We start from the raw sequence: 20,801 nt of genomic DNA on the forward strand, positions 1-20,801 counted from the left end.
GTGCCTGGAGCGTTATCACGCTCTTCATGCAATGTCACTCTTTGATGCTGATAATTAACGAATCATACAATTGCCAATATTCATTTCATTTTAACATTAACTAATTTATTCAAATTATAAAAATTAACTCATATTACCATAATTAAATACACCAAAGGATAATGTTTGCCATGAAAAAATGTCACACTAAGCCGGGATTCGAACCCGGATCTCCCGATTGCCGGTCAGCCGTCCTAACCAGTTACACCACCAGTAGCCATTTTCTCAGAGCGAATTTCGGGATGGGTTTTACGGAACAAGATGTTGACGTCACAAGACCACACTGTGGCACATGTGGCGAGGCTCGTGCTTACTAAGCCACCGTACTAAGCCAGCTTCGTCAAATATTACAATAAAAAGTTTTAACCTCATATAATAAAGATTTCCTAAATTTTTTGAATATATACCTTTCCTTGTTTTTGATACCTAATTTTTTTCCCTAATCTACTGCAAAATCAGCAAGAATGCCCCGAAACTTTTGGCGTAGTACATAGAAAATCGGTTGACACTCAAACGGCCGGTGTTTAAACACTTAAACAAATAATTGCTGCTTGCGAAAAAAGTTCTAAGAGTTACAAAGAATTTATGCGAGAAAACAAAGTTTGAATTTTATTGTCCAAAATTTCGAGGAAATTTCACAAAGTATCACTAAAAACCACCAGTGCTATGTCGGTGGTTCAACCATTGCTTCTATTTCGGTGGTGTTGGTTGATGTCCTCCCCAACTCTGACTGAACTCCAAGGTGATTCCAACAAATTCCTATCATGGGCAGCCAATGATAAGCCCATGAATCCACATCTGCGATCGCTTTCCCTTTCATTGAGCCTGGCTCCCTGTAAACACGGAAATATGAATTAGAAATAAATTTGGAAAATTAGAATCTAAATCGAAACTTGGAGACTTTACGTGGTGGAATTACTCCATATTCTCTTCAGACCCAGCGTACGCACTAGTGTATCTCCATGTTTTTATATTATAGTCCTTCAGGACTGAATCATTGTCGTTTAATCCTGCCAATGCGCTTCTTTGCATCTTTTAGCATACGATTCTGCCACTGCATGTCCCACGTGTTTTATTTTGCAATCGTAAAACAAGATGGATGACACAACAGCAAAAAAGATAAGTGTGCGTAGTCAATTGTGTCCAATGATTGTTTAAAATTAGAAATAAAGCTTTTAAATATTATTTGAACTGAAAATTAATAATGGTACTAAAGTATTCTTTTTGAGAATAGTTACTTTGCTTTATCGTAATGCATAAAAACAACTGTCTTGAAATCCCAAGGTGCACACATGTGAACCATGCTGTAAAAAGTTTATTAATAAGTATTTATTTCAAGTTTCACTGTGATATTATTATTTCCATCCCGTTGATTATAATGGGAGCCTGAAGTGTAAATAAAGAAACCGCTCAGAGACTTATGGTTTAGAAGAGGCTATTAGCAATGAAAATCACTTCGTTACGTCCACAGTGTATTCCTCTAAAAAATCGATATCCATACAACAACCAGACGACATTGTTAAGTAAAGATGTGACAACCGCAAAATACCCATGTTAATACAATTTACGTCGTTTTGATATCTGTCAAATACCCAAAGGCCTTCCAAAACAATGTTGCAGCGATGGCCAACAGTTGACATAAAGTTCCGTATTATAGCATGTCTTCGATATCTACACAACACCTACTGGGTAGATAATGGGTGTGCATTAGGCCGGCCCTTAGTTTTCATAATTGCGACATGTTATGTTTTCCTAGTCTCAAAATGATCCAAATGAAGATTATATTCACATGTTAAAATTTGGTTACTTTATAATACCGGCAACCCGTGCCATAAGGGCCCTTACGTTTTACATGGGGATAGCACTTTTTCTGCTCCAAAAAACTCAGAGTCCTCAGTACTAAGGGCCCTTATGGCACGGGTTGCCGGAATTATAAAGTAACCAAATTTTAACATGTGAATATAATCTTCATTTGGATCATTTTGAGACTAGGAAAACATAACATGTCGCAATTCTGAAAAATAAGGGCCGTTCTAGTGTGCATATTATATTTTTTAGTAATCCCCAGACATACAAACATAATATTTAAGCTCTTCAATTCCATACAGGATATATACCTCTCATGGGTAATGCTTGGAATAATAACTTTTAATACCACGAATATTACAACTAGGATATCTACGTGACGTTCTTTTAACAACTAGTCTTCAATGTTACTAATAGGACATCAAGGTAACGTTGTCAAAATACCCAACATATAATAAAAAGAACTTTGTGTATCTTGAGCTTATTTAGATATCTGGTAAATAAGAAGATGTATAGCTTAACACTGTTACTCAAAAATTATTGATGAATTTGAACCAATGATGTCATTTGGGTGTATATTATGTTTCATAAAAAACCGTAACTATTTATTTCTCACGATTATTATTGATCAATTAGTTAAATAAACGTTTTATAGAGTCACTCTGACATACTGGGAATAATTGTGTGGCCCAACAAAAAAGGTTCAAAGATCTCATATACAACGTCATCAAAATCCGGCTATAAGTAACCAAGTAACCTTCGTAAACATAGCTATAATGGGTGACGTTCGTAACATATTGCAGCGCAGACGCAAAAATCTGTCAATCTTCATATCGATAATTTTTTACATAAAATTCAAATATTACAACAATATTAATTAAAAATAGTGTTATTAATGCCATAGATGTCATTTAAGTGCGTGAAAAATCGTAGAATTGACACTTCCTTCTAATATCTTGCATTTTTAAATACCCATGTTTACATTAGTTCTCACTCAGTAGGTTTTCGCAAGTTTTCGAAAGTTTCTTGCACCCCTTTTTGTGCGGTGGGTTTTCTACCGTGGGTCTCTTCTAATTAGGTCGAAAGTCAATAGCCTTAGAACATTTTTCAGTGATTATTCGAGATAAATTAGATAGAGGAAAGAATGTTATAATAACTTACATTGATTATAAACAGGTGTTTGATATGGTAGATCACACTGTGTTGCATGAAAAATTAAACCATATTGGAGTGAGAGGGTTATTGTTTGATTGGTTTAAGAAATATTTATTAATAGAAACATAGAGGTGAAAGTTCACAAATAATTAGTGACATTATCAGGATAAAAATGGGTGTGCCCCAAGGATTGATTCTGGGGCCAATTTTTTATTTGTTTAATTTTAATTTAATATTAGTAATAGGAAGTTATTGTGTAGATGCTTACGAGCAGTGGAGGTCCTGTATATCGATGACCGCTGGCACTACAAGCATGTGTCCATTGAGCCTCTCCAACGCAGACGTTGGCCTTATTTCCTTGGAGGCGTACCGCAGGAGTTTGAATACCTCGCAGTCGCAAACGAAAGGGTTGTGTCCCAGAAGTAATTTGACGCGGGAAAACTTGCTGTCCATGTTGCAGCCGGGGATCACTACTCCAATCTGAGGGAGAGGAAATGACACACTTTTTACTAACATTTCGTCAGATCTGAAAGTCTCTTTTCCGCAGAAAATTGGCGTTTGCCTAAAGTTTCAACTGAAATACAACTGAAAAATATCAATCCCTTTAAAAATTGTAGTATTACTCAAAGTAACACCTTTAATAACCCATGATACGTAAAAATGAAGCACAAATCACTAGGCAAGGGTTTTACGAAAAAGTAAAAATTTTTCCTTCCGTGCATTTTATTGATGTTATACAATGGCATGTTATTGAAATAACTTTAATTAATAGTAGTTGAATAGAATCAGTAAATGTTACACCCGTTTCTTAATTCATCGTGAAATTACTCCAAAACTAGAATCATTCGTCATAAACCACGAGATTCCAGAGAAAGATGGAAAGCAGCTGAGTGTGTTCAAGCGAAGTAATTATAGAATTAGATACAAGCAGCGCTTAACACATAGAGGCACTCATAGATCAGAAAATGATGTAAGACCACGTGTATCTTAAATTAAACATTGAGAATGAAGAGAATACAATCATTCATTAAATAAAATTTGATATTTCAATCTCTATACGTTCATATGCCAAGAAATACAGTTTATTTCTTTTATATACTAGCAGTCCACCCGGCGTTGTTCTGATCGGGTAGTAACCATTAAAGTGATAAATTAAGAACTTGGAAGTAGAAATCCCTTACTGAAAAACAAAGTAAAATGGTACCGATACGTAGATGATGTTTTTTGTTTGTGGCAACGAACGTTAAGACAGCTACCACAATTTCTGACATTTCTCAATTCTCAGGATAAGCACATCAAATTCACCATGGAAACTGAGAAAGAAGGCGTCGTGAATTACTTGGACCTCTCTATAAGTATCATATATTATAAGTTCGACCTTTCCATCCACAGGAAACAATGCTACTCCGACACCATCACCCGCGAGCGCTCCAGACGCCATATTCAACAAAAAACAGCAGCCCTCAAATCGCCGATACATAGGGTACGCCATATTCCTATGTCGGAAAGCAACATGGCGAATGAACTTCGCACCATAAAGGACATTGCTGTCAACAAAAGCTAGGAATAAAAATTAGTGGATTCCACTTTTCGGCGTAAAAGCACTCAGATGGCAAGATGTCTAATACATGAAACCCATAATCCCCTGGAGGGATGTCCTAAATGGTGCCGGATTCTCTTCCTTGGGAATTTGTCATTGGGAGTGCAAAGACTACTTCCCAAAGAAAAACAAGGCCAGCTTTTTATAACCACAGCACACTAAGGAGCATGATGGGGTCCCCGGAGGACAGGGATAACCCGGAGGAACGGAGCGGAGTATATCGCCTCAATTGCGCCGACTGTGACGCGATTTACATCGGCTGGAGGAGTTTTTCCATCAGGGCGGCCGAACACCAGATATGCCATAGACAGGGGGAAGATCATTCACATTTAGAAAAACATCTTTTCGACATGGTGCACATTAGCGATCTCATTCCTATTATTCTACACTTTGAGAAGAAAGGACGGAGATTAGACGCCTTGGAAGAGCTGGAAATTTTAAGCCACAGGGACTCATACCTGGTTAATGACCACCTTTACCCTCCTCGCTCCCCCCCCTCCACTTTCCCACTTACTTGTCCACCCCTCCACCCACCCTACCCACATAGACGCCTAACGTAGGTCCAACCCCAACTCTACCTCCCCCGAACCAACGGCTCCCGACAATTTCCCTACCCAACCCTCTGCTATATATATATTGTCAATTTACCTGCATTTTTCACCTTGATATAGCTACTCTGTAACGAAACCATGGTCGGTGTCAATAATTTACTATGTGGAAATAGCAAAGATAATGATCCTTCTATTCCTGATCCTTCTATGCCTGCAATGATCTATCGTTGAACAAACACATTTGGGAAGAAATAGGTCAAGCCAATCGTGAGTTAGGTGTTTTTAAAAGAATACTAGCAAAGTGCGACCACAAAGTGAGAGAAATATGTTACTTCCCCCTCGTTACACCCCTTTTAGGATGTATACACCCGTGGTTAACGACCACCCTTACTCTTCTTGCTCCCCCCCTCCACTAAGGTTACAAAGTATTAGGAGTGTTATATAATGGACCCTCACCTGAACGTGTCTCCGTATCCTTATCTATTGTTACCCCGAGAGCGAAACCAATACTAGGCGAGAACGTCAAGCTGGGACTCTAAAACTTTTAATTGCTCCCGTATTATGGATCGCTTGCTTAATTAAACCTTTCATAGCGTCAATTTGACATAGCGTCATTAACTGTGCGGCTTATTATAACGTTAAACTCGTCACGTTAATTGTGTGGTCTTAATGACGTAATAACCAATTTATTCTGCTTTGGTCTGAATTCCAAACGATTTTTCTGCTAGTGTACCACATTTCCTGCTGAAGGAGAGTTCTTGAAGATAGGGAATTTTCCCAGAATGCTTCTTAAGTGCTCCATTGCAACCTACTTGAATGTGTGGAATACTTTTAAAACAGTGAGAACGCAACATGTTACGTTACCTTATCGTCTGGGAGTTGCAAAGAAGAGATGGAATTGTGCCTGAGGTCGATCGTCAGATTATTTGAGCCTGGAAATTCTTTTCTGAAGGAGTCCCGTGTCCAATTTTTCGTCCGAAACAATTCGAGGTCCATGCTTTCCCGGGCTCTGGTGAAAAGAAGATCTCCGTGCCACAGTCGCTTAATTTTGTTGTGGCTTAGGTCGACGTAACGCAGGTTTGGCAGATAGTGCTGAAAATCCATTGGTATGAAGGCAATTTGGTTGTGGGAAAGTTTGACGACCTGTGATTAAATTAGAAATATATCATCACAAATAATGCAAAATAAAGATCCTAAAGTCGGCCTCTCAATGTATTGTCACCCACTACGCATTTTAACGAGTTTAGAAAAGTCGCCACTCGCGTCAGTTATGAACGAATTTATCCGAGTATCACGGGAATTTCGTATAAGTGAGGGATCTAACGGATATTTACGTATAAAATAATGTGATCTATCAAATTCATAACTTTTCCATACTGTTCTCGCATTTACAAACTCAACAATGCAAAATATTGAAAAAAAAGTAAATCGCATTGTACTCATCCACACTGCGGTCATTTTTGTAAGCTATTAAAAATGCGACCGAAGTGGCAACAGGGATTTCCCGTCTATGGAATGGAATAGGACCTCTCCTATCAATCCCCTTGGATATATTTATTTTGTTAAACCTCTCCCGTTCGTTGCGTTCGTTGACTCAGAGATGACAGTTTGCAACGTGGATTGGAACGCAATGCTGGGAATACTAAAAGAAATTAGAAATGTATACAATGACAACAGAACTCTCCGGAGTGTACATAAAACCCGAGTAGTGTTGATTTAATCAGGGCCTGGCTGTGGAGAAGCAAGAATTAGGAAAGGGGTGAGACAAGGCTTATCTTCGTCACCACTAATTTTCAATTTTCTCATCCAGAAAGTCGTTGACGAAATAACTGGAGTGAATAATAAATAAATAATAACTGACGAAATAACGGGAGTGAATATCAAAGGAGAAAGAAATAGTATGCTAAGATTTGCCGATGACATAGTCGTCATAGCAGAGACAAAAGCATTTGAATATAGTCTGGTTAATATATATGAATATATTCGGGTATATTATATGAGTACGGTAATTGGTAAAAAATTGCTGAAAATAAGCTCATAGAAAACCAAGATTGTGGTACGCAGCAGAAGTCAAGAATTCAAGAATAAAATTAAAATTAGGAAGCAAACAATGGTAGAGTTGGATGAACACTGTTACTTGTGAAGCAGTGTCACTAGTGGCCGGAGAAGCAAGAAAGGAATTACCGGCAGAAAACCCAAATGGAAGGGAGCATTCCTACAAAAGAGAGACCTGCTTATGACGGGAAACTTAAATAAACAAATTATAAGAAGCAATATCTGGAGTATGCTCTAGTACATAAGTGGAGCATGGACAATGACAGCAGCTTAGAAATCAAGTAAAACGCCTTCCAAATAAGTTGATACAGAAGAATGATGAGGATAAAATGGATAGACCGAGTTTTTAATGCGAAAGTCCTAAGAAAAGAAGGGCAGAATAGAATCCTCATGAAAACCTTGATAAGAGGATGGAAAAACCATGTAAGACATATTTTGACTCATGATGGCCTGATGAAGACAGCCGTCAAGGGAATGTGGGTAGCAAGAACGGAAAAGGAAGACCTCGAATAAAATATATGTAACGGTTATTGAAATATGTGAAAAGGAAGAAATACGTAGGAGTGAAGCGATTTTCTGATAAGATAATTGAGTGGAGAGCTGTGTCAATCCAATATTAGGTTTTTTTTACAAGTGATGATGATAATCATGAGGTAGTATGATGACTTGCAATTACATATTATGTATCCACAATTTTTTCGCTGATCCTCACTGATTCAACATGAGTAAAAGTAGCGAGAGGTATTATTTAACAGCATGAACTGAGGCCTTAAGAAGAGGATGGTGAAAGGCTACGTGAGGTTAGGCTGTCCCATAAAAATTTTTTTTTTGAAATTTCAAAATCGTCAATCGGATTTCGATGACCCTCGGGTATACAAGGATAGGCAAAAAAAGATTTTCGAAAAATTTTAAATAATTAGTTAGCGAGAGGCGCCTAAATACCAACACCCTTAATTTGCCATACGATTTCGCAAAAAATGTCATATTAAGAGTAATCAGGGTAAGTTATGGTCCTTTAGGCTAAAATTTCGTCGGTTTTTGCGTATCTTTCTCCGTTTAGGCTTTGCGGCCCGCGCAGCCTGGCGCCAAGAGTGGCGCTAAGCGATGCGGCTCGCGCGACGCGGCGCAACAGACGGCCGTCCCCCTCCCTTCCCTCTCCTCCTCACCCACAGTCGCCCGCCATGTTCACATGCTTCAGTGACTCTCTCTCTCTCAAATTCAGATTTTTAACTCCTTTCGTAGACCAAATCATGTCGGCACGTATGGTAATAATCAATCTTAACTTTATTTTGGAAAATCTTTATAAATTTGTTAGCCTACTGAGAAAATTATTCAACAAAGCCAGGTTTCAGTTGAACAAGCTCTTTCCTCGTACCCTCATTTATCATTTTTCGAAATTGGGAAACAATCTGCAGCAAACATTGCTTTTGTTCTTCGTCGTTAGTAATACTGCTATTTAATTCTGTTATCAGGACCACCACGGCTGAGGCCTTCTGCCTCCCCTCCCTATCCTCCTCACTTATTGTCGTTCCTGCAGGAGCTCTTTCTTCGTTACCTGGCCTACCATTTTCCTACACTGAGATACAATCTGCAACAGATTAAGGGTTCTCTCAATGACCCTCCACAGTTTAAAACCTTCCTCCCCCGCCAGGCAGGCTTTTGGTCCTCACGGTGCATTTCCTCACCTTGTGCGAATTCAATGTAACAAACCGCACTCCTGGTAGACATGAATCGTGGAATTTACTACGGCGCTGGGGTTAGCAGCAACTATTAAGGGCTCTCTCACTGACCCTCCACAGTTTAAAACCTTCCTCCCCCGCCAGGCAGGGTTTTGAAAGTTCTGATGTCCAAGCTCCAAAATCGTCTTCTGCGTCTCTTTCGGACCTTCATTGTTAATTGCGAAGTCAGTTCGCTGTGGGGTAGCTTCGTGTCAACTGAATCGTGCTGTTATTCCGTGCGCTTTACTCTTGCTCTGCGCTTCAATACGTCCTAAACGCATGCACTTCCAATTTGTGTGCAGGTGTGTAAGTGTGCAAAAGCGCATGCTAATTAGGAACATAGTGGTTTTTGTGTTAGCTGTAAAAATGGCGCCAAGAAGGCGATCATAAGAGTCCACGATATCTTTGTCCCCGGGATAAAAGAGAAATCTGTATTCTCGGACACCAAACACCTACCGAAATTGCGTGATCTACAATCATTTTTATTTTTCTGAATGAGAAAGTTGAAGCACACCATAAGCGTCAGTGCTATAGAAGTGGTACATACCCCTCTCGTGGTTTACGGTAGAGCTCGGATACCAGCCATAGGCAAGAAGAATGCGATTCGAGGTCTTAAGAAGCAGTTCCAACTTTGGAACAAACGAAAAAAGCTAAGCCAGGAACTATTCACATTAACCGTTTGACAATCAAACCGTTTCACATTAAAAGAAAAATAGTGAAACGAATGCATGAACGTGAAAATGATTCCATTCAGTTTCTGAAAAGATTACCCGTGCCTAGAAACGTGTACACTGTACAGTAAAGATTTATCATTTTTTGTTTCATCAAGTTCAACGAATTTTTTACTCTTGAGCTAACGTATGAATTTCTCAACAAAGATCCTGAGGATTAGGAAACGACAGAAATCTAACAAACAGTTCGACTGCACATCAAATAATTGAAGGTGGTGAATGATGTGGCCGAGAGGGGGGTGGCCTCAGCCGTGGTGGTCCTGATAACAGAATTAAATAGCAGTATCACTAACGACGAAGAACAAAAGCAATGTTTGCTGCAGATTGTTTCCAAATATCAAAAAATGATAAATGAGGGTACGAGGAAAGAGCTTGTTCAACTGAAACCTGGCTTTGTTGAATAATTTTCTCAGTAGGCTAACAAATTTATAAAGATTTTCCAAAATAAAGTTAAGATTGATTATTACCATACGTGCCGACATGATTTGGTCTACGAAAGGAGTTAAGAATCTGAATTTGAGAGAGAGAGAGTCACTGAAGCATGTGAACATGGCGGGCGACTGTGGGTGAGGAGGAGAGGGAAGGGAGGGGGACGGCCGTCTGTTGCGCCGCGTCGCGCGAGCCGCATCGCTTAGCGCCACTCTTGGCGCCAGGCTGCGTGGGCCGCAAAGCCTAAACGGAGAAAGATACGCAAAAACCGACGAAATTTTAGTCTAAAGGGCCATAACTTACCCTGATTACTCTTAATATGACATTTTTTGCGAAATCGTATGGAAAATTAAGGGTGTTGGTATTTAGGTGCCTCTCGCTAACTAGTTATTTAAAATTTTTCGAAAATCTTTTTTTGCCTATCCATGTATACCCGAGGGTCAACGAAATCCGATTGACGATTTTGAAATTTCAAAAAAAAATGTTTTTTTGGGACAGCCTAACGTGAGGTGTTGTGTTACATGGATGTGATGCATGGAATTTGGGAAGAAGATATAGGGAAAGGGTCGACGCTTTTGAAATGTGGATGTGGTGTGGGCTGCAGAAATTTAATTGGGTGCATAAAGTGAGGAATGATAAGGTTCTGGATATAGAGTTGGGAAGGGAGGAAAAAACTTTATTGAGAAAAATACAAATGCAAAAGAGGAATCGGATGGGACATACTTTAAGAGGGAAGGGGATTTTGGCGACAGCAGACGAGGGAACAGTGGATGGAGAAACGATAAGAGGAATACTGAGGCTGAAGAAGCAGATGCAGTGAGGATAGGAAAGTGCCATAGGAAAATGAAGAGGAAGACTATGACAGAGTGAATTGTAGATGACTTTGGTATTTGGGACACCTGCCACAGAAAGGCAGAAAACAACTTGTTGATAATTACGTAAATTCTTTTGAAAGATCCTGTATATCAATTACTTAATATCTAGTAAATATCGTTCATTTTTTCGCTAAATTTCTGTACCAGGCTCAGTTTTTAGACAAAAAAATCACTTGTTCCCCTTGACTCCCTATTTGCTTTGTGAAAATTGTCCCCGAGTTAAGATATACTCTGAAATTTTCTCACCTCCAATTCCATATTCATGAATGGAAGTGAACGACATCCCCACACGAGCCTTTTGAGATCCGCAAATTCCCTGCATCCCTTCAGGTCAATGTCGTTGTGGGAGAGGCTCACGTGCTTCACATTTCCGAGCAAGAACCAGGGTTCGACGAAATCAACATACTTTAAACGGTTACGTGACATGTCAAACGTTTCTAATTTGAGCTCATGGTGAGAAGTCCAACCAATATCTTTACCCTCAAATTCTGTTATGCTATTACTGCTGATGTTGAGGTGTTTTAAGTTTGGCATGAAATAATGAAAGCCTGACTTTAACTTTGTTAACTGGTTTGATGATAGGTCGATAACTTCCAATATGCTAAATAGATATTCGCCAGTTCTAAATGAATATTCTAAAGTATGAAGAAGGTTGTGGGACAAGTTGAGCTCCCGTAGACGAGAAAGTTCGAAGAACATGTCAATTTGGACCGAAGTAAGTTGATTTTCGGATAGGTTCAGGTGTTTCAACTCTGGAATCGGCAGTTCTGGTATATCCTCCAGACTATTTCTGCTCATATCGAGAACAAACTCGATACATGTCAAGTTATTTCCTTTGAATGGTTGAAATATCTTGTCAGGCAAACGGCTGATCCTGTAATGAAATGATAAAATAATTTATTTATATATTTACTATTGTCAGCTTATTCTAGAAATTAGGGATGTCTGAGTATCACATTTTGATCTCGAGTTGAGTATAAGTTGAGCATGGTTATTTCTGGACCAGGCAATAGAACAATGCATGCTCCAAAATGTATTTATTTGACTAAACTCTTTTACGATTTTTCCATTCGGAATGCTTAGCCAGATTGAAAAAGGAAACGATAATGAGGTGCGTTGATTGAAATTGTGTCAAAATGGAGAAAAACCGTCATTTTCCGAGAAAATCTAAAAGTGACGGAATGTTCTTTCTTTCAGAATTATTTAATATTTTTACTATTATCTCGGCATTTAAATAAAGAAAGTAGGGAAGGGTACAAAAGTATTGTATAAGAAAGTATGAGCGATGCAGCGGTCCAATGGGATTACTCCGAATACACCGCCGGGTCGGAAGACGATTGGCCAGTGCGGCTGACGAAAAGGTGATCGGCGCCGTCGTCAATAAAAATTGTGGTTGACTGTTACGTATATAGCAAGCTGAAATCTACAGGCCGAGTCATAAGAACAACGTATCAGCTTCAACCCTTTGAGGTCCATAAGGATTTTAGCCATTAGGTTGCATAACAAAATACTTTTTTAGGCTAAATAACTTCTAATAGTTTATGAGATTCAATCTGGGATGTGAAATAATTTCAATTCTCACCCCAAAAGGTCCATAGAAACATATGTGTCCAAAGATATTGTAATGGTTCAGTTGCCACGTTACGAGGTGCCATTAAAATCAGCGCATTCATTTTCCTACCCGCTCCTTTCCGCTAACCTTTCCCACCCCCCAGACCACGGCCCGTGGAGGAAAGTGTGCATGTGTAAGTGGGGATGAATGTCGGTTATGCAAGATTATGAGTGTTGTGTGAGTGTGTTTGGGAGGACGGGAACTCGGGTTTTTCTCGTGCATAACGTGTTCCCCCTCCCTCTTGTGCGTCACCCCACCCCAAGATGGGGATTATAAAAAGGTTGTGCGCGTCTCAGAAAGAGGCAAACAGATTGAAGTGAGCGTTGGGCGAAGCCCATGCCCGAATTGGTGCGACACGGCAGTGAAGACGAGGGGCCTATCAATCACGCAATTGGTTGATTCCTGGAGATAACGGTGTGAAATAAGACACCCCCCCCCCTGTCCGAAGGAGCAAGGACCAGCTTAAAAAGGGCGCATTCCTTACGTTCCGGATGCAGCTTCATCCAACAAGGAAGAAAGAGGAGTTTGCAGTAAAAGGAACGAGAGTTTGCTGGATCCCACCTGGTGTAACCACGGACAACGGTCGGTCAAGTAAGATCGCAATTATCCCCCCCTCCACCCCCCCGAAAGCCCCCTCTTGTGGAAACTACCATACATTAAGCATACCACAGAAGGGGTATCAAACTAGAATCCAATTGTCTATTCTACAATAGAATTACAATCGTTCACATCCTCATTTAATTTTGAGATAATTTCAGAAACGACTGACACATATGTCCTTTGGACCTTAAAATGTTAAAAACGATATCATTGCCTGAATTTCATGATAGCGTTTCTTCGGCAAATTGGCCTTATAATACTTTTCGGCCTCGACAACTCTGAAACCAAAACTATTCGACTCGACATAATCTGGAAAAACTATGAGATAACGAACCTGTTGCCGCTGATATCTATGTGGCACAATTTAGTGGAATTACTGAAGAAATCCTCGTGTAGTGTCTCAATTACATTGTGGGACAGGTCCAGTAATGTTAGTTCGTTGTTGTTTCTCAACAGACTCGCCGGAATGCGGGTGAAGAGATTGTTCGAAGCCATGAGATGGATTACATTTTTGTTCCGGAAAAAGATGTTTTCAGGCAAATGCGAAATATTGTTGCTGGAAATACTCAAGAATGTAAGTTCGACCATTCCGTAAAAGGCTTCATCCGGTAGGGAAGATAGGGAGTTATTGTCCAGACGAAGTTCCCTGACCAAAGGATTGCCTATCCATGTATTATTTAAGTTTCTAGATTGCTCATGAGGTATAGATGAGTTGGGTAACGTTTCATCAGAACTCAACACTTTGTTGTAGTTGGGTAATATGCTTTCCGATGCAAGTCCAAAGATTAAAAGTCTGTTTCCGTTAAGGTAAATTTTATTAAGGAATGGGAGTCTGTATAAACAATCTTGAGGAATGAATCTGATCCTATTGTACCCTGCATTTAAAACTCTAAGATTTCCTAGGCTGCATACACTGGTGGGTAATGCTGTGAGTGAATTTCTTTCTAATTCGAGATCAGTCAAATTCTCCGTCTGGAGAAAAATATTGTCATCCAAAATTTCTATCTCGTTTTCACTGAGAAAGAGATGTACTAGATTCCGCATACTGCTCAGAAAACTTCGTCTAAATGATCTGAGCTTGTTTCGCCGAAGATCTAACGTCTCGATCAATTCCATGTTCGAGAAAAATCTTTCTGGTAAATTCTGTATTTCCGTGTCTGTGAATTTTAGGTGTTTGAGGCGTTTCGATATCTCAGAGAAAAGGTCCTTATCCACCTTCGACAATTTTGGGCATCTGATAGTGAGTTCCTCCATTTTTTTTAGACCACTCCAATAATGCATGGAAAAGTGGCGAGTTTTTTCATGCTTGCATTCTATCGTTAATTTTGTCAGTGGAAGTTGTCCCCAGCCAGCGATAAAACCTGTACTCCCGCCTTCAAATAGGACTGATTGATTACTAGACGGAGCCGAGCAGTTAGCTACCGCAAGAGATGCGCCAATTGGGAATTTATCGGAAGGTACTGAGATGTTGGTGGACAGAATCATGGAGAGGTAATCATAGGGGTCTCCCTCTGTTTCTCCCAAGCATATCATTTTATAGGATAAATAATTCGTGGGAAATAAACATGCGTCTCGGTCAAAGGAAACCTTGTCTTCACAGAGGAATTTTTCTAATTTATAAAACGTATTCAATCTGACGCATCTGGGTTCATCTTTACAATGAAAGCCCATCATTTCATCCCTTTCGCACTCAATCGCCGCTTGCTTGGCAGAACATCCAATGAGGATTAGAAGGGTGATGACGATATCAACATATCTCCGTCCTTTGGTAGCATTGCAGCTACATCGTTTTCGAGCTCCTGACATCATTTGAACCTGTAACAAAATGAATAAGAAAATAAATAATAGTTTTTTTATTGTACGACATTCATATAAAATAAACGTTGTTATTGTGCAAACGTTTAAAATATATTTCTTTTTTATTTGGCTTCGCATCGATGTATGATCAGTTATGTTTGCGCTATTACACGCCTGATCTCTAATTGTGACATGTAAGGACCAGATTTCGCTTGTGAACAGCTTCAGATTATAAACAGCTACATCCAACAGCCAAGGAAAAATATTCCACCACCACCACCAAAACTGATCGTCTTCCGCCGAATGAATTGCATGCAAGGATGGATACCAAAATACGTAATCATACTCCTGCCAAAAGAGAGTTTTCTCAATGGGAAAAATCTCCCTGAAACGTTTTTTCAATTTAGTGATCTACGGGCGTAGCTCCCACAATTTGTCTTTCATGCCAGGCATCGTATTGTCTGCACAGTGAAGGTATTTACTTATCACAAGGAATCTATTCCTTTGCTTGGCTACGGCAGGCATTGAGTTGTAAACATCCCCAGAATCTTCCCAGGAGCATCGCTTGGATGGAACCTTGTTACAACCCCATAACAGTAAAATTCCAATGAAAATTTTCATCTCCGCTATACTGATAATAGGAGATGAAAAAATAATAAGCGTAGTATAATTATCTTATTCTGCTGTGAGAAAAAAATGTCATCCGAAAAAAACCATTTCAAAAATGTCTACACATGATTTTACCCTCAATTCAGGAAGATCTGTTTCGGGGAATAACCTTTACCTTACAAAAAGATCTTCCCGTCGCCAAATGGCTACTTCTATTTTTCCTTTTTTCTGTTGGAGAAGTGATGTTAGCTTTGTTGACTTTGAATCCTTTTCATTACGTGTAACTGGTACCGAAATTCTTCCAGACTTCTCTTGAAATTCATTAATATTATCATTATCAAGCTTCAAAACAAGCTCCACTCTTGCCCGGAATTGTCTTCCCGCTCAATTTTCCACAAATTCACCAGCCTGGTCATCTGCTATGTCCTAATCAGTGACAATTACTGCTTCTGGTGGCTCAAGGTATATTGATTATACTTCGTCAAAGTCTTCGTTTTCCGGAAGCTTCACACAGTGCTATTTCTGAGCTATCGATTTCAATAATATTAAAAATTTTAATGCAAAATTAATTACAGGAATAAAAGTTAATAAACTCAAACTATCAATTAATTGATAAATAATTAATCTTTTGGCGAGAATACGAAGGAAAAAACGTTGAAATGCAATAAATTCTTACTAGAGCATAAAATTCGAAACTTTGAAGATTTGCATAGGGATCCGCCCAATGTGACATTTCTGTCACAGTACCATTTATCAGATAATATTACAAAAATGGAAAGAAATACCAAACGTATTAAAGTATTATTAATAGTTTTGCATCATTATGTTGATATTTACCAAAAATTGTCGCTGTATCTCATATAGTTAATGAAAAAATCAAGTACTTAAACAAAGCTAACGTCCATTTTTAGTGTCTAGGGAAGGCGCATAAGTACCAGGGGTACTTAAAGGTTAGGTCTTCACTCTCACTTGACAATTCTTACCTTGAATTGAAGCACTTATCTTCCTCTTTCTAATAAAGTGTAAAACTTAACAATATACCGTGCCCGAGCGATGCAAGAGCCATTACACTGGAGCGATACAGGGTGTGACATTTTTGTTACATTGGGCGGATCCAGGTTAATGATCGTGGAAAAAAGAAATTATGAATCTCTCTGTTCTACAGTCCATCTCTCTTATTTTATTTACATTGAATTAATAATTTTAATTTATCTAGTCCATTTATGAATCTAAGGTCTTACAGAGATTTCCATCGAAGTTTATCTGACAGGTCAGTTAAACTAACAATACTATCATAACGATGTTTCACATACATGGTAGTTCTTCTTTGCACGCGTTTTATCTCTGATTTTGAGCCTATTTCATGAGGGTCCCGAACACTGGCCGCGTATTCCAAAAGTGGTTATCCCATTAATCCCCAGCGTTGCGTAAACGCAACGTTATTGAATCGTAATTATTAGAAAAAACCTTTGCGTCAGGATAACTATTTCTCAGATTTTCTGAATATCTGAAGTACCTTTCGTTCTTATTCAGTTAGTTTTGTAAAAATTTTCATTAAAATAATAGTTTTTATTTTATTTCGAAATTTTCCTATTTCGAAGCGTTGAAGTACTACAAATTTTAAATGATTTTTACCAAGATTTATTGAGCAATATTACTTGAGGTAATGTTTTATCTTAGTTCTAAGTTTCTTTATTCATCATGTTTATTTTTGTCACGAAATTTCGTCGTTAATGGTATAAATATTGTTGTTGTAAATAATGTTGCGTGTACGCAACGATGGGAATCCTCTGGTAGACCAGAGGGCTTTTCTCAAAGCATAACGAAACTTGTCAGTATGGCTTTTAATCGACAACGTAGTCTTTTGGAGGCAGTTTAGCTGCATTTTTGGGACTCACAGGTTGTGAGTTTACAAAGTAAAGGATGAATGGCTTTTTAAAATTCCAAGATGGCCATCTGCACGAATTTTACATTGAACACTCTGGTACTTCGTAGAGTCGAACTGTTGCGCACACACGTGGAACCGATACAGGGCAATGTCATTCCCACGTCTTTGAGTGGAAGTATTGCTTAGTAGACATTAAATTTAGCTTTCGATGCATTCAGTTTCAGAGACGGTAGAATAATAGGGTGAGAAACGTATTAGTTGAAGCAGGATTGTGATGGAAGGAGGACTGTTCCTCTAGTCGCTCTTTGGAATTTTCTCCGTGCAATCCTGAGTTACCTATTTTTTCTTCTATCGCTTAGGTGATTTAAGGCTATCTAGCTTCAGTTGGGTTCGTATCAGTTAAATAGTCCTCTGAAATGCATATTCATCTCTCATCCAGTAATTATATCAATAATACCGCAGTAGTTTTTTTATCGGCGTTTTGCTAAATAATTTATCCAGGGGTTTCATTCAGATATAAAAGTGAAGAAAATTTTACCCGTTATTTCTACGCCTCAGACGTATATTTTAGAAGAAGCGTTAAGAAGGTAATTGAAGAATATAAATTAACAGGAGAGACGATGTATAATATTTTCTGAAATTTGGAACTACAATGGGGATTACATCTTCTCAGTATTTCAAATATGGATGATTGCAGGAGGTGCTACAAAGCAAATCACAGTTTACTCAAGTAGCATCTAAAGAAATATTTTCCAGTGAACGCGCACGCCCAGGTAAAAGATTCAGAGAACAAACAGGTTCATCTAAATGTGAAAAAATGGGATCTACCTCCGTAGTAGTCCCGACTTTCTGCGTGAAAAAAGCAATAGAAACACTTATTACTCAACATGGAGGCCACTCACCAATTGAGATCCGTCGCTTACTTCTCAGTGGAAAATTTTGAGCTACTCCAATAACTACGGTGAGGAGATAAATAACCGTACATTTACTCAGAGTAAGGCGGATTAAAAAAAATAATTGGAATCATAATGTTGTCGGGGTATCATTTATTACCGCGCACTAAGTTGTACTGGACAAGCCAAGAGGAGATGTATGTCGCAATTGTGAGGCAATGTATGACGCGGATTCGGTTTGATGAATTGAAAAAATATCGACAGATCTACGATAATTCTCAACTACACAAAGTAATGCATTTTTGAATGTGGGACCTAATCTCAATAGATTATACCAAAATCCCATTCAGTTTCAGGAATTTTCCCAACAAATGGTTCCATATTTCAGGTGGCACGCAGCTAAAATGTTCATTCGTGGGGAACAATTTAGAGTAGGTTATACATTGTGGTGTCTGGCCTCATCAGCAGATTATCTCTATCAATTTTTGCCATATGCAGAGGTGGACATTGAAAGTGATATTTCTAGGATCTCTTAAGCTCACTAGGAGAAGGGTTGCTCTAAATTTGCTGAATTTTTGTAAGTCTACCAAATTTCATACCACGTATTTTGATAATTTCTTCACCAGTTACAATCTGTTAGTAACTTTTAAGTGATAATTGTTAATTTTCAATGGAAACAGTAAGAGGCAATCGAACGGAAAACTGCGCACTCATGTCTTCGAGATATTTGACAAAAAAACCTAACAGGGATTTCTATTATTCGTCTGACGGGTCAAAACATATTCTCTTATTGTTAGTGCGATGGCATGATAACTCTGTCATCGCTGTTGCTTCAAACTACGGCAATATGGAACCCACAGAAAGGACAAAAAGGCACGAAGATTTCCGAAGAAAATCGAATTATCATCAACGATGACAATCAGGGAATGGGAGGGGTAAATTTACTCAATAGTTATGTTGCATGTATCCAGATTAACGGCAAAAAAACTATTCCGAAAAGGGATTGATAGTGCAGTGGTGAATCTGTGGTGATTTTACGCCAACGTTACGGGCCAAGCTATTCCATTGTTAAAGTTTCGGTCCGAGATCATAAAATTTTACTGAGGCAAGAAATCATTTCCAATACAATTGCTGATGAGATTTGGAATACAAATCGGTGCCCACATGCAGGACACCCTAGGAAAAATGGCTTACCCCAGCATGCCCGTCAAGGGAGAATAATGCATTTCATCCGCACGCATACTTATAATTCCCGGCGAATAATTTGAGTGTGCAAATCAACGAGTTGTTAAAGGTGCTACGTTTAATTCCAAGCATAATATAATTGAACATTATGTCAGAAAAGAAGATGAAAAAAAATATGCAACCTAAGTTTTGAAAAGTTCTTTTTTGTTTTTGTTTACCGGAGTTTTCCCAGCGTTGCGTAAACGCAACATTATGCAAATCATATATTATGATGAATACAATAACTTTTTCTGAAAATTAATCTTAATTAGGCCAAAATAGACCGTAAAATACGAAATAACCGAAGGTAAAAGCCCTATGTACAGTCTGGGGAATAATGGGATGATAATATAAGAGAAAAATTACGGTTAAGACTCACGTTTTATGAAGAAAATCTGATGTGGAAAGACTTTAACGGCCCAATGTCTGCTGTCACTGGTTCACCACACACGTTTACGGCTCTGTCCGGAACTACCGTCCTTTTTGTAGACCGTAACAGTAAGGATAGGGGAGAGTGCGCCTTAGCTACTGCACATCTAGTTGGGATTGGTTTATTCGTGTCACGTGACGAATGGAAGGAAACAGAAACCTCGCCGTAAGATAAAATACGGATTTCCGTCAAGGAAAGTAGGCTGTTAAGTGAAACGCGTAAATCTGTGATTTCACAGAGAAATAATGGTAATTATTTCTTTCCTCGATGTTTCTCCTTTGTTACACTTGTTACACTAAATTTCTGTGGGTAGTTTATAGTATTTTTTACCGTTAATTTCTAAAATACAGTCGAGTCTGAATGGTTAATGTTTTGCTATGCATGGAGCTGCAATAAATCTTACGTTAATGGAAGAGTAATTCCTTTTCTTTCCTGATTATTTTTTGATTGATTCATCGGAATGTCTTAGTGTTCACCTCTTTTCCGTAATTTCATTGTTATTTCTTTTATATTTGAATTTATATAGTGTGTTTGGAATGTGGAACGTTCCTTGATTGGGGATATTATCCTTTTACGATTCCTTTGGAATATTAGATATTATTACAATTATTTCTTACCTTTTACTCGTGAGAATGTAAAAATTGTCTCTTTAGCCTTCTAGCTAATGAGAAAAATGATATTGTTGGTATTTAATGTGAGGAGAGATGATTTCCTGCTCAGCTATAGTGTCAAAATATGTTTGACATATTTCACAATAGAATCCTTTGACAGAAAGAATTTCTGTGCTCA

General features: G+C 38.6%; 2 protein-coding genes across 4 annotated transcripts in view; one reads left to right on the forward strand and one right to left on the reverse strand.

Annotated features, from left to right (window-relative positions):
• The window catches only part of LOC124168463 (B-cell lymphoma/leukemia 11A-like), an 888,367-nt gene that overhangs the window by 238,745 nt on the left and 628,821 nt on the right, over positions 1–20,801 (forward strand). The gene's annotated exons all lie outside the window — the stretch shown is intronic.
• LOC124168462 (toll-like receptor Tollo) lies at positions 604–20,026 on the reverse strand. 2 transcript variants are annotated; one of them, XM_046546721.1, is made up of 6 exons: positions 19,962–20,026; positions 13,506–14,986; positions 11,206–11,833; positions 6,016–6,294; positions 3,269–3,480; positions 604–872 (listed from the first exon to the last, which is right to left on the reverse strand). In XM_046546721.1, the coding sequence occupies exons 2-6, from the start codon at positions 14,978–14,980 to the stop codon at positions 704–706; spliced, it is 2,763 nt and encodes a 920-aa protein (XP_046402677.1). In that variant the 5' UTR covers positions 14,981–14,986; positions 19,962–20,026; the 3' UTR covers positions 604–703. The 2 variants fall into 2 exon arrangements, with proteins under 2 accessions (XP_046402677.1, XP_046402678.1); XM_046546722.1 differs by lacking the exons at positions 13,506–14,986; positions 19,962–20,026 and having other exon boundaries at positions 605–872; positions 11,206–13,139.

The sequence above is a fragment of the Ischnura elegans genome, chromosome 11 (genome assembly GCF_921293095.1).
Source record: "Ischnura elegans chromosome 11, ioIscEleg1.1, whole genome shotgun sequence".
In the NCBI taxonomy this organism is placed as follows: domain Eukaryota; kingdom Metazoa; phylum Arthropoda; class Insecta; order Odonata; family Coenagrionidae; genus Ischnura; species Ischnura elegans.